The sequence below is a fragment of the Hypanus sabinus genome, chromosome 11, assembly GCF_030144855.1.
Source record: "Hypanus sabinus isolate sHypSab1 chromosome 11, sHypSab1.hap1, whole genome shotgun sequence".
NCBI lineage: Eukaryota > Metazoa > Chordata > Chondrichthyes > Myliobatiformes > Dasyatidae > Hypanus > Hypanus sabinus.
This window is the reverse complement of record NC_082716.1, coordinates 3,075,155-3,086,837: the sequence shown is the minus strand read 5'-3', so window position 1 is coordinate 3,086,837 and position 11,683 is coordinate 3,075,155. Positions and strand designations below refer to the sequence as shown.

The 11,683-nt window shown below is 42.7% G+C and overlaps 1 protein-coding gene across 1 annotated transcript in view; it reads right to left on the bottom strand.

Annotated features, from left to right (window-relative positions):
• Positions 1-3,549: 3,549 nt before the first annotated feature.
• The window catches only part of lhx8a (LIM homeobox 8a), a 50,214-nt gene continuing 42,080 nt past the window's right edge, over positions 3,550-11,683 (bottom strand). Inside the window, exons 9-10 of the mRNA XM_059985202.1 lie at positions 7,455-7,638; positions 3,550-3,623 (exon numbers count right to left, since the gene is read on the bottom strand). Of these exons, the coding sequence (XP_059841185.1) occupies positions 3,550-3,623; positions 7,455-7,638 (258 nt within the window). The remainder of the gene's footprint in view (positions 3,624-7,454; positions 7,639-11,683) is intronic.

The following is an 11,683-nucleotide window of genomic DNA, read 5'->3' as shown; positions in this document are numbered from 1 at the left end:
AGTATTCTAAAGGCAGGATGACACAACTATGGTTGATGAGGTAAGTCAAAGCTAACAAAAGCAAAAGAGCGTGTATAAGAGCAAAAATTAGTGAGAAGTTAGATGATTGGGAATTATTTTTAAAACCAGCAGAAGGCAACTAAAAAAAGCCATAAGGTGGAACATGAAGGTCAGCTTGCCAATAACATTAGAGGATACCAAATGTTTTCCCAAATACAGTAAAAGAGAGGCAAGTATAGATATCAGACCATTGGAAAATGGAGGTGTGTGAAACAAGGAAATGGCAGATGAACTGAATACATTTTTTGCATCAGACTTCACTGTGCAAGATACTAGTAGTATGCCAGACGTACAAGTGTGTCAGGGGGTATAAGTGAGGGTAGTTGCCATTATGATGAAGAAGGTGCTTGGGAAAGTGAAGCTGGACAAGTCAGCTGGATCAAATAGACTACACCTGAGGATTCTGAAAGAACTAGATGAAGAAATCATGGAGGATCATTAGATTCAGGAATGGTTCTGGAGGACTGGAAAATTACAAATATCACTCCACTCCTCAAGAAGGGAGAGAACCAGAAGAAATTATAGGCCAGTTAGTCTGACCTCACTGGTTTGGAAGATGTTGGAGTCAATTGTTAAGGATGTGGTTTCTGGGCACATGAAAAAGTAGGCTGTGGTCAGCTTATTTCTTTCAAGGGAAAATCTTGCCCGACTAACCTGTTGGAATTCTTTGAAGTAATAGGCAGGATAGACAAAGGAGAACTGGTGGATGTTGTATATTTGGAATTTCAGAAAGACCTTGATGAGGTCCCTCACAAGGCTGCTGAACAAGTTAAGAGCTCTTGGTATTACAAGAAATATTCTGGCATGAATAAAGGATTGGCCGGAGGCAAAGAATGGGAATAAAGGCAGCCTTTTCTTATTGCTGCTGGAAACTAGTTGTGTCCCACAGAGGTCTGCGTTGGGACCAATTCTTTTAACATTATATATCAATAATTTGGATGATCAAATTGATGGCTTTGTTGCAAAGTTTGCAGATGCTATGAAGAGGAGCAGGTAGTTTTGAGGAAGTAGAGAAGCTATAGAAGGACTTGGATTACGAGAATGGACAAAATGGTGCGGATGAAACAATGATGGGAAATGTATGGTCTTGCACCTTGGTAGAAGTAAAACTATTTCCAAACTGGAGAGAAAATCCAAAAATCCAGGGTGCAAGGGGACTTGGGAGGCCTTGTGCAGGATTCCATAAAGGTTATTTTGCAGGTTGGGTCAGTGGTGATGAAGGTAAATGCAATGTTGACATTTATTTCAAGAGGACAAGCATATAAAAGCAAGGATATAATGTTGAGACTTTATAAAGCAGTGGTGAAGCCTCACTTGTATTGAGAGCAGTTATCCAAGAAAGGATGCACTGACATTGGAAAGGATTCAGCGGAAGTTCGTGAGATCAATACTAGGAATTAAAGGGTCATCATTTGAGGATCGTATGACGACTCTGGGCCTATACACTATGGAATTTAGAAGAATGAGGGGTGACCTCATTGAAACCTATCGAACGGTGAAAGCCCTTGATAGAACAGATGTGGAGAGGATGCTTCCTATATTGGGGGTAGGGTAGAACCAAAGGGTACAACTTCAAAATAGAGGGATGTTTATTTGGAATGGTGATGGAGAAATTTCTTTGGCCAGAGAATAATGAATCTGTGGAATTCATTGCCATGGGTAGCTGTAGAGGCCAGGTCATTGGGTGTATTTAAGGCAGAAGTTGAAAGCCTCTTGTTTAGTCAGGGTATGAAAGGTTATAGGGAGAAGGCAAGTGTATGGGGTTGAGGGGGAAAATATATCAGCCATGATGAAATGGAGGCGGTGAATGGCCTAATTCTGTTCCTTTTGTCTTCTGTTCTTACGGATTCCTCCCATCCCTGTACTTATCCGAACTTCTTGTATGTTGAAATTGAATCCACATCCACCACTTCCACTGGCAGCTCATTCAACATCCTCAGAGTGAAGTTCCCCTTGAATACATCGCCTTCCACCCTTAATCTACAAGCTCTAGTTCCCATCTCATTCAACCAGTGGAAAGAGCCTGTTTGCATTTAGCCTCGCTATGACAGAGCATACATCCTCTCCATCTTGCTCAAATTGTCACATCAAGAACTCAAAAATAAATTCATAGAGAAACTGAAATAAGAAAAATTCTAATGATTCAGAAACCCAGATATGCACTCAGAGGCCACTTTATCAGGGACATCTTTGTACCTGCTCATTAATGCAAGTATCCAATTATTCAACCATGCGACAGCAACTCCAAAAATAAAAGTATGCAGACATGGTCAAGAGATTCAGTTGTTCAGATCAAATATCAGAATCAGGAAGAAATGATTGTGATTTTGACCATGGAATGATTGTTAGTGCCAGACAGTGATCGGGGTATCTCAGAAACTGCCAATCTCCTCAGGTTTCCACACAATCTCTACAGCTTAGAGAATGGAGTGAAAAACAAAATCCAGTGAGCAGTGGTTCTGTGGAAGAAAACGTTGTTAATGATAGAGGGCAGAGGAGAATGGCCAGACTGGTTCAAACTGACAGGAAGGTGACAGTAACTCAATGTGTTACAACAATGTTGTGCAGAAGAGCATCTCTAAATGCACAACATGAACCTTGAAATGGATGGTTTACAGCAGAACACCATTCATTTATTGGTCACTTTATTAAGTACAGGAGGTAATCTGATAGAGACTAGACCAGTGGAGAAAGTGAAAACAACGGTAGATGAGGCAGGTGAGGAGAAGAAACAAGAGGCCAGAGTGGGGAATTGAAGAGAATGAGGAAGGGAAAATTTTAAAAATGGAAAAAAGGAAAAAAAATTACTCAAAGGGGAAATCTAGGTTCATGCCATCAGGTTGAGGATATCTAGAGAGAATACAATGCTTTACTCCTCCACCCTGAGAGTGGCCCCATCACGACAAGAGGCCGTGGGCCGACATGTCAGAACAGGAATGGGGATAGGAATTGAAGTGTTCTCATTCCAAGCAAGGGTTATGTTTATTCACTCGCCCTCCTCCTCAGGTAAAGAGCAATGATTTCAGCACTAGGGCAAGTGGAATCTCTACAATGCAAATTCTATTCAAGGCAGAACTAGTAACAACAGTAGCAAATGTTTATTTTTTTCATGTCTAGAATCCAAAAGGTGCCAACTTAAACAGTGAAACAACAGGACTTCATGTTCCTTTCTGTCAATAGTCAACAGTATAAAACAGAGTTAGCAACACTGAAAACATACTATAATAACTTAGCAATATAAACAAGTGTAACATTTACACAAAGGTCAAGATTGTAAACATTTGGCACGCTTGTGACCAGGAATTAGTCAAAGTGCTCCACTAGTACAAAGTATGTCAATAAATAGAATATTGGGGGGCAGTGGCAGGGGTGGGGGAGGGGAGGAGAGACAGGAGGTTTCCTCACACAGCACTCTGTGGGAAGTTGCCCCAAATGCAGCAGTCCTTCCAAGCTGAGAATCCAATGGTCAAAACTGCTGAGAAAGGGGATTCACGCATGACCTGTGGGCAACTCTGTCATCACATGAGAGGCAAGAGTTTGGAGCCCCAGTGACGGTGGCTGCACTGTTGGAGAAACAGAATCAGGTTTATTACCAAAGTGCAATATATCACTGTATACAACTCAGATGCATTTTCTCAATAAATCCAATAGGAGCAGTGTAAACCTGCACCAATAGGGCAAACAGCCAATGTGTGAAGAACAACTACTTTGCAAATAAATAAATAGATAAATAAATAAGCAAGCAAATGTGGAGAACATGAGATGAAGAGTCTTTGAAAGCGACTCCGTAGATTATGGGAACAGTTTAGCGATGGGGTGAGTGAAACTGAGTGAAGTTATCCCCTCCAGTTCAGGAGCCTGATGGTTGAGGGGTAATAACTGTTCCTGAACCTGGTGATGAGAGTCCTGAGGCTCCTGCACCTTCTTCCTGATGGCAGCAGTGAGAAGAGAGCATGTCCTGGGTGTTGGAGGGCCCCTGAAGATGGACACCACTTTCCTGTGACAACGCTCCACACAGCTGTACTAAATGGTTGGAAAGACATTATCCATGATGGACTGGGCCGTAGCCACTATTTTTTTTTTAGGATTTTCTGTTCAGGGGCATTGGTGCTTCCATACCAGGCCATGATGCAACCTGAACATAGCCTCTCCACTACTCATCTACAGAATATCGATACTGGTACAGATTGTGAAATGGTGTTTTGAAGAAACAGTATGGAGCAATGCATTAAAAATGACTACAAGTTACAATAAGTAAAAATATCAATGCAATAAGTACTGAAGTAATGTTCATGGATTCATTGACTATTCAGATGTCTGTAGGCATCGGCAGAGGAGAAGAAGCTGTTCTAACATGTTGAGTTCCTGGAGCTCCTTCAGGATGGTAGTAATGAGAAGAGGGCATGTCCTGGGTGGTGGGGTCCTTAATGATGGACGCTACTTCTTGAGATATTGCCTGTTGAAGACTTTTGCAATGGTGGGGAGGCTAGTGTCCAAGATGGAGCTGGCTGAGTTGAAGGTCTGATGAAATGTATTAGCCCTAAACATCAACTGCCTTTTCCTCTCAGATGCTGCCTGATTTGCTGTGTTCCTCCAGCATTTTGTGCTACAACCCCCTAAAGCTTTTTCCTGATCCTGTACATTGGAACCTCCATGGTGATGCAATCACTCAAAATGTTCTCCACAGTATATCTGTAGAATTTTGCTTTTTTAAAAAAATCTTGTACAACTTAACCATACCATCCCAAACCCGATAGTCAACATTTTGATTTATAAAGGTCAATGCTCCAAAAGCTTTCTTTACAACCCTATCTGCCTGTGATATCACTTTCAATGAATTATGGACCTATTTCCCCACATCCCTTTGTTCTAGCACACTCCTCAGTGCCCTACCGTTCATTGTGCAAGACCTTCCCTGGTTGATCCTACCAAAGTTCAACACCTGCACCAGCAGTCAGAAACACTCACTGCCTATGTAGAGGGGAAAAACAAACTGCTTCAGATTGAAGATAGGCTCTGATATGAAACATTCACTGTTTTTCTCTCCAAAGGCCAACTTGCTGTGTGTTTCCAACTTCCTATTTCTGAAATCTTGCAATAAGATCTTGCAAACTGAAGTATTGTAAAGAGGACTACAGAAATTCACATCTCTCACAATTCTCCTTTCCAACAAGATTTGGGCTTTGCTGACAACCTCCTGACTTGGCTGACTCCATTCCAAATACCACTATCTCCATTACTGAGGAGATCTACAAGAGGTGACATCCACAATCCAGGCCATACCTTATTAATGCTGCTAACAGGAGCTCAAAAACCCACACCTGAAGGTTCAGTTTCTTCCCATACCATCAGGTTCTGAGCCAACCTGAAAAATCCCAAGACTGCCTTGAACTACATTTCCTTACTCCCCTCAACTCGCACCAGTGTTACGTTTACTGTTGTCATGGAAATCATAATATTTTCATTAATTTCAGTCTGTTAACTTGGCTGCCATGTTCTATGCTGCTACGCAGAAAAAGCTCATTTTGATTGCATTTATACCCTGGGTGTGTGCGCCCATGACAATAAACCAAAACTTGAACCTTGAGGTGATGCATTCCACAGATCAAGATGCATACAAGCAAACATTTACTTTACCAGACCAGAAGGCAGAAATGATCCACCCTCACATCAGCTGAAGGCAATTTGAGTGTAATTAATTATTCTTAGTAGTGCGGAGGAACAGGGATCTTGGGGTCCATGTCCAGATTCCTCAGGTTTGCTGAGCAAGTCATTAAGGTGCATGGTGTGTTGGCCTTCATTAGCTGGGGGATTGAGTTCAAGATCTATGAGGTAATGTTGCAGCTCTATAAAGCCCTGGTTAGACCACACTTGGAGCATTGTGCTCAGTTCTGGTCATCTCATTATAGGAAGGATGTGGAAGCTTTAGAAAGGGTGCAGAGGAGATTTACCAGGATGATGCCTGGATTAGAGGATGGGTTGAGCGAGCCAAAGTTTACCTCTTTGAAGTGAATGAGTATGAGATAACTTGATAGAGGTGTGCAAGAGGCATAGATCTAGTGGACAGCTAGTAGAATTTGCATTAGGGCAGAAATGGTTAATAAGATGAGAATTTGTCAGATGCAGAGTTTTTTTTTGTATAAATACAGAGTGGTAGGTGCGTGGAACGTGCTACCAGAGGAGGAGGAAGAGGTGGATACATTAGGGACAGTTAAGAAACTCTTAGATAGGCACATGGATGATAGAAAAGGCCATAAGATATTGGAGCAAAATTAGACCATTTAAACCATCAAGACTGCTCTGTCATTTCATCATGACTCATCATCAATTCTGTCATCTAAGTCATTGACATAATGTAAAAAGAATTGGTCCCAACACAGACCTGTATAACACTAGTCACCAGCACCCAACCAGAAAAGGATCCCTTAATTCCCACTCCGCCTCCTGCAAATTAGCCACTGCTTTATCCACGCTAGAATCTTTCCCGTGGCTCCAAGTTGTTAAGCTGCCCCAAGTGTGGCACCTTGTCAAAGATCTTCTGAAAATCCAAGTACTGATTCTCCTTTGTCTGTCCTGCTTGTTACTTCAAAGAATTCCAACAGATTAGTCAGACACGATTTTCCCTTGAGGAAACCATGCTGACTATGGCATATTTTATCATGCGACTCCAATGACCCCAAAACCACATCCTTAACAATCAACTCTAACATCTTCCCAACCACTGAGGTCAGACTAACTGGCCTATAATTTCCTTTCTTCTGCCTCTCTCCCTTCGTGAAGTATGGAGTGACATTTGCAATTATCCAGTCTTCCAGAACCATTCCACAATCTAGTGATTCTTGAAAGGTCATTACAAACGTTTCCACAATCTTTTCAGCCACTCCTTTCAGAACTGTGGGGTGTACATTATCTGGTCCAGGTGACTTATCTACCTTCAGACCTTTCAGTTTCCCAAGAACCTTCTCCCTGGTAATTGCAACTTCACACACTTCTGCCGCCTGACACTCTCGAACTGCCAGCATACTGCTCGTGTCTTCCACAGTGAGGAATGGCGCACTTCATTGTCCCCGATGACAACCTCTCCAGCATTGCCTCCCAGAGGTTTGATATCTACTCTCATTTCTCTATCACAGTATATATCTGAAGCAGCTCTTACATCCTCAAATATTACTGGATAGCTTACTTTCATAATCAATCTTTTCCTTCTTAATTAGTGTTTTATAGTTGCCATTGGAAAAATGGAAGGCTACATGGAGGGAAGGGTTAGACTGATCTTGCAGTAGGTTAAAAGGTTGGCACAACGTGAACAAAGTGCCTATATTGTTATTTTCTAAACCTATGTCCAAGGGCTGTTTGCTCATTAAGTCACAGCAGACAGTGGCCAGTGAACTCACCATCCATGTAGGTGTGCAGGCTGGTCAACATCTGCCCATCTGGGGTGACATATGCTCTGTAAGCCATTTCATCCAGCACAGGTTGAGAGATGTTCTCCTGGTGCACAGTAGTCATGGTGGCAGCCGACAGCTGAGTGGGACCCACGTGCTTTTTGTGACGAGCTCTACAGTTCTGAAACCAAACCTGTAACATCATTTTTCCTTTTCAGAAAATGTAACACACAACTAGGTTCTTAATTGGTCAGAGCGTCAAATGTTACGGGGGAAAAAAGGCAGGAGAATGGGGTTGAGAGGGATAATAAATCAGCTATGATGAAATGGTGGAGCAGACAAAATGATTTAAGTTTGCTCGTCTTATGGTCCAAATACATTTTGTATCAGTGACACTTTTGATGTTTGCTCACATTACGGATTAATACAGCGCACTCCTTTCAGCTCAGTGTTCTTCTCAAATACCACAGCACATCCCATTCTCCAGCAGCTCCCTGTCTTTGTAGTTCAAGTGCTTGTCTTTCGCTGATGATGCAACAACAGTGGGGCTCATCAACAATGATGAGACTGCCTAAAGCGGTGGGGGGGAAAGCTCAAGGCCTGGTAACATGCAAATAACTTCTTTCTCAATGTCAACAAGACAAAGGAGATGGTTATCGACTTCACCAGAACTTGCACAACTCACACTCCTCTTTACATCTGCAACACAGCAGTGGAAACTGGGAGCAGTTCAAACACATTGAAGGGCTCATCTTGCACAACCTCAGAACATTCTAGACAATCGGGAAAACTTACCAATACCTCTCCTTTCTGAGGAGACTGAAAAGAGCTGGATTATGCACATATACACGCAGGTCTTTCTGCAGAAGTGCAGTAGAGAGCATCCAAACAAGCTGCACCATGGTATGGTAAAAAAAAACTGCACTGTGTCTGACAGGGAGGTACTACAGTGGGAGGTCAAAACTGCCAACACATCACCTACACTAGCCTACCCACCATCAAGGACATGTACAGATAGGGGCCAGAAAAGAGCCAGTCATATCATGAAGGATCCCACCCACCCCACTTATAGAACCACTTCCATCAGGGAGGAGGCTCATACCAATTATGTTTAACCAATCTAATAGTTTTTTGAGGAAATTACCAGGAAAGTGGATGAAGGGAAGGCAGTGGATGTTGTCTACATGAACTTCAGTAAGGCCTTTGACAAGGTCTTGCATGGGAGGTTAGTTAGGAGGATTCAGTTGCTAGGTATACATGGAGAGGTTGTAAATTGGATTAGACATTGGCTCAGTGGAAGAAGCCAGAGAGTGGTAGTGGAGGATTGCTTCTCTGAGTGGAGGCCTGTAACTAGTGGTGTGCCACAGGGATCAGTGCTGGGTCCATGGTTATTTGTCATCTATATCAATGATCTAGATGATAATGTGGCAAATTGAATCAGCAAATTTGCTGATGATACAAAGATTGGAGGTGTAGTGGACAGTGAGGAAGGTTTTCAAAGCTTGCAGAGGGATTTGTACCAGCTGGAAAAATGGGCTGACAAATGGCAGATGGAGTTTAATGCAGACAAGTGTGAGGTGTTGCACTTTGGAAGGACAAACCAAGGTAGAACAGGCAAGGTAAATGGTAGGACACTGAGGAGTGCAGTAGAACAGAGGAATCTGGAAATAGATACAAAATTCCCTAAAAGTGGCATCACAGGTAGATAGGGTCGTAAAGAGAGCTTTTGGTACATTGGCCTTTATAAATCAAAGTATTGAGTACAAGAGTTGGAACGTTATGGTGAGGTTGTATAAGACATTGGTGAGGCTGAATTTGGAGTATTATGCGCAGTTTTGGTCACCTAATTACAGGAAGGATATTAAGGAGGTTGAAAGAGTGCAGAGAAGGTTTACAAGGATGTTGCTGGGACTTGAGAAACTGAGTTACAGAGAAAGGTTGAATAGGTTAGGACTTTATTCCCTGGAGCGTAGGAGGGGTGATTTGATCGAGGTATATAAAATTATGATGGGTATAGATAGAGTGAATGCAAGCAGGCTTTTTCCACTGAGGCTAAGGGAGAAAAAAAAAAACCAGAGGACATGGGTTAAGGGTGGGGGGGGGGAGAGAATAGTTTAAAGGGAACATGGGGGGGGGTCTTCTTCACACAGAGTTGTGGGAGTGTGGAATGAGCTGCCAGATGAAGTGGTAAATGCGGGCTCACTTTTAACAGTTAAGAAAACTTAGACAGATAAATGGATGAGAGGTGTATGGAGGGATATGGTCTAGGTGCAGGTCAGTGGGAGTAGGCAGAAAAATGGTTTGGCACAGCTAAGAAGGGCCGAATGGCCTGTAATGTTCTATGGTTCTATGATACATACCAAGAACAGAAGACTCAAAAAGTTACTTTCCCCAAACTAAGGCTGATCAAATATAACTACCAACTAACCCACCACTCCACACCCCCAACTACCACTACTCCTGTGTATATAAGTTAGCTTATATTTATTTTTTGAAAATGTCATTTATCCTTTTTATGCTGCATCAGATAGAGAGCAACACTTATTTTCCTTTACTCTAGTGCACTGGAAATGGTATTACACAATTGTGAGTTCTTTTATTTAGCGATAGAGCAAAACAACAGTCCCTCCTCGCCCAATGGAGAAGGATCTTGGCGATTGTTGGGATGGCTTGCAGTGGACTGAAAAGCTTGAGCATGCAGATATTAAGAAAGAGGATGTGCTGGAGCTTTTGGAAAGTATCAAGTTGGATAAGTCACTGGGATCGGATGGGATGTACCCCTGGCTACCGTGGGAGGTGAAGGAGGAGATTGCTGAGCCTCTGACGATGATCTTGGCAATGAGGACGGGAGAGTTTCCAGAGGATTGGAGGGTTGTGAATGTTGTTCCTTTATTCAAAAAAGGGAGCAGAGATAGCCCAGGAAATTATAGACCAGTGAGTCTTACTTCAGTGGTTGGTAAGTTGATGAAGATCCTGAGAGGCAGAATTTATGAACATTCGGAGAAGCGTAATGATTAGGAATAGTCAGCATGACTTTGTGAAAGACAAGTCATGCCTTACGAGCTTGATTGAATTTCTTTGAGGATGTGACTAAACACATTAATGAAGGTAAAGCCGTAGATGTAGTGTATATGGATTTCAGCAAGTATTTGATAAGATACCCCATGCAAGGCTTATTGAGAAAGTAAGGAGGCATGGGATCCAAGGGGACATTGCTTTGTGGATCCAGAACTGGCTTGCCCACAGAAGGCAAAGAGTGGTTGTTGATGGATCATATTCTGCATGGAGGTCAGTCACCAGTGGTGTGCCTCAGGGATCTGTTCTGAGACAACTACTCTGTGATTTTTATAAATGACCTGGATGAGGAAGTGGAGGGATAGATTAGTAAATTTGCTGATGACACAAAGGTTGGGGCTGTTGTTAATAGTGTGGAGGACTATGAGAAGTTACAGTGCGACATTGATAGGATGTAAAACTGGGATGAGAAGTGGCAGACGGAGTTCAACCCAGTTAAGTGTGAGGTGGTTCATTTTGGTAGGTCAAATTTGATGGCAGAATATAGTATTAATGGTAAGACTCTTGGCAGTGTGGAGGATCAGGAGGATCTTGGGGTCTGAGTCCATGGGACACTCAAAGCTGCTGTGCTTGTTGACTCTAGTTAAGGCGGCATACAGTGCATTAGCCTTCACCAATCATGGGATTGAGTTTAAAAGCAAAGAGGTAACGTTGCAGCTCTATAGGACCCTGGTCAGGCCCCACTTGGAGTACTGTGCTCAGTTCTGGTCGCCTCACTAAAGGAAGGATGTGGAAACTACAGAAAGGGTGCAGAGGAGATTTACAAGGATGCTGCCTGGATTGGGGAGCATGGCTTATGAGAGTAGTTTGAGTGAACTTGGCCTTTTCTCCTTGGAGCGACAGAGGATGAGAAGTGACCTGTTAGAGGTGTACAAGATGAGAGAGGCATTGATCATGTGGATAGTCAGAGGCTTTTTCCCCAGGGCTGAAATGGCTAGCACAAGAAGACACAGGTTTAAAGTGCTTGGAAGTAGTTACAGAGGAGATGTCGGGGGTAAGTTTTTTTTTAAATTCAGTGGTGAGTGTGTTGAATGGGCTGCTGACAATGGTGGTAGAGGCGGGTATGATAAGGTCTTTTAAGAGACTCCTGGATAGGTTCATGGAGCTTGGAAAAAAAGAGGGCTATGGGTAACCCTAGGTAATTTCTAAGGTAAGGACATGTT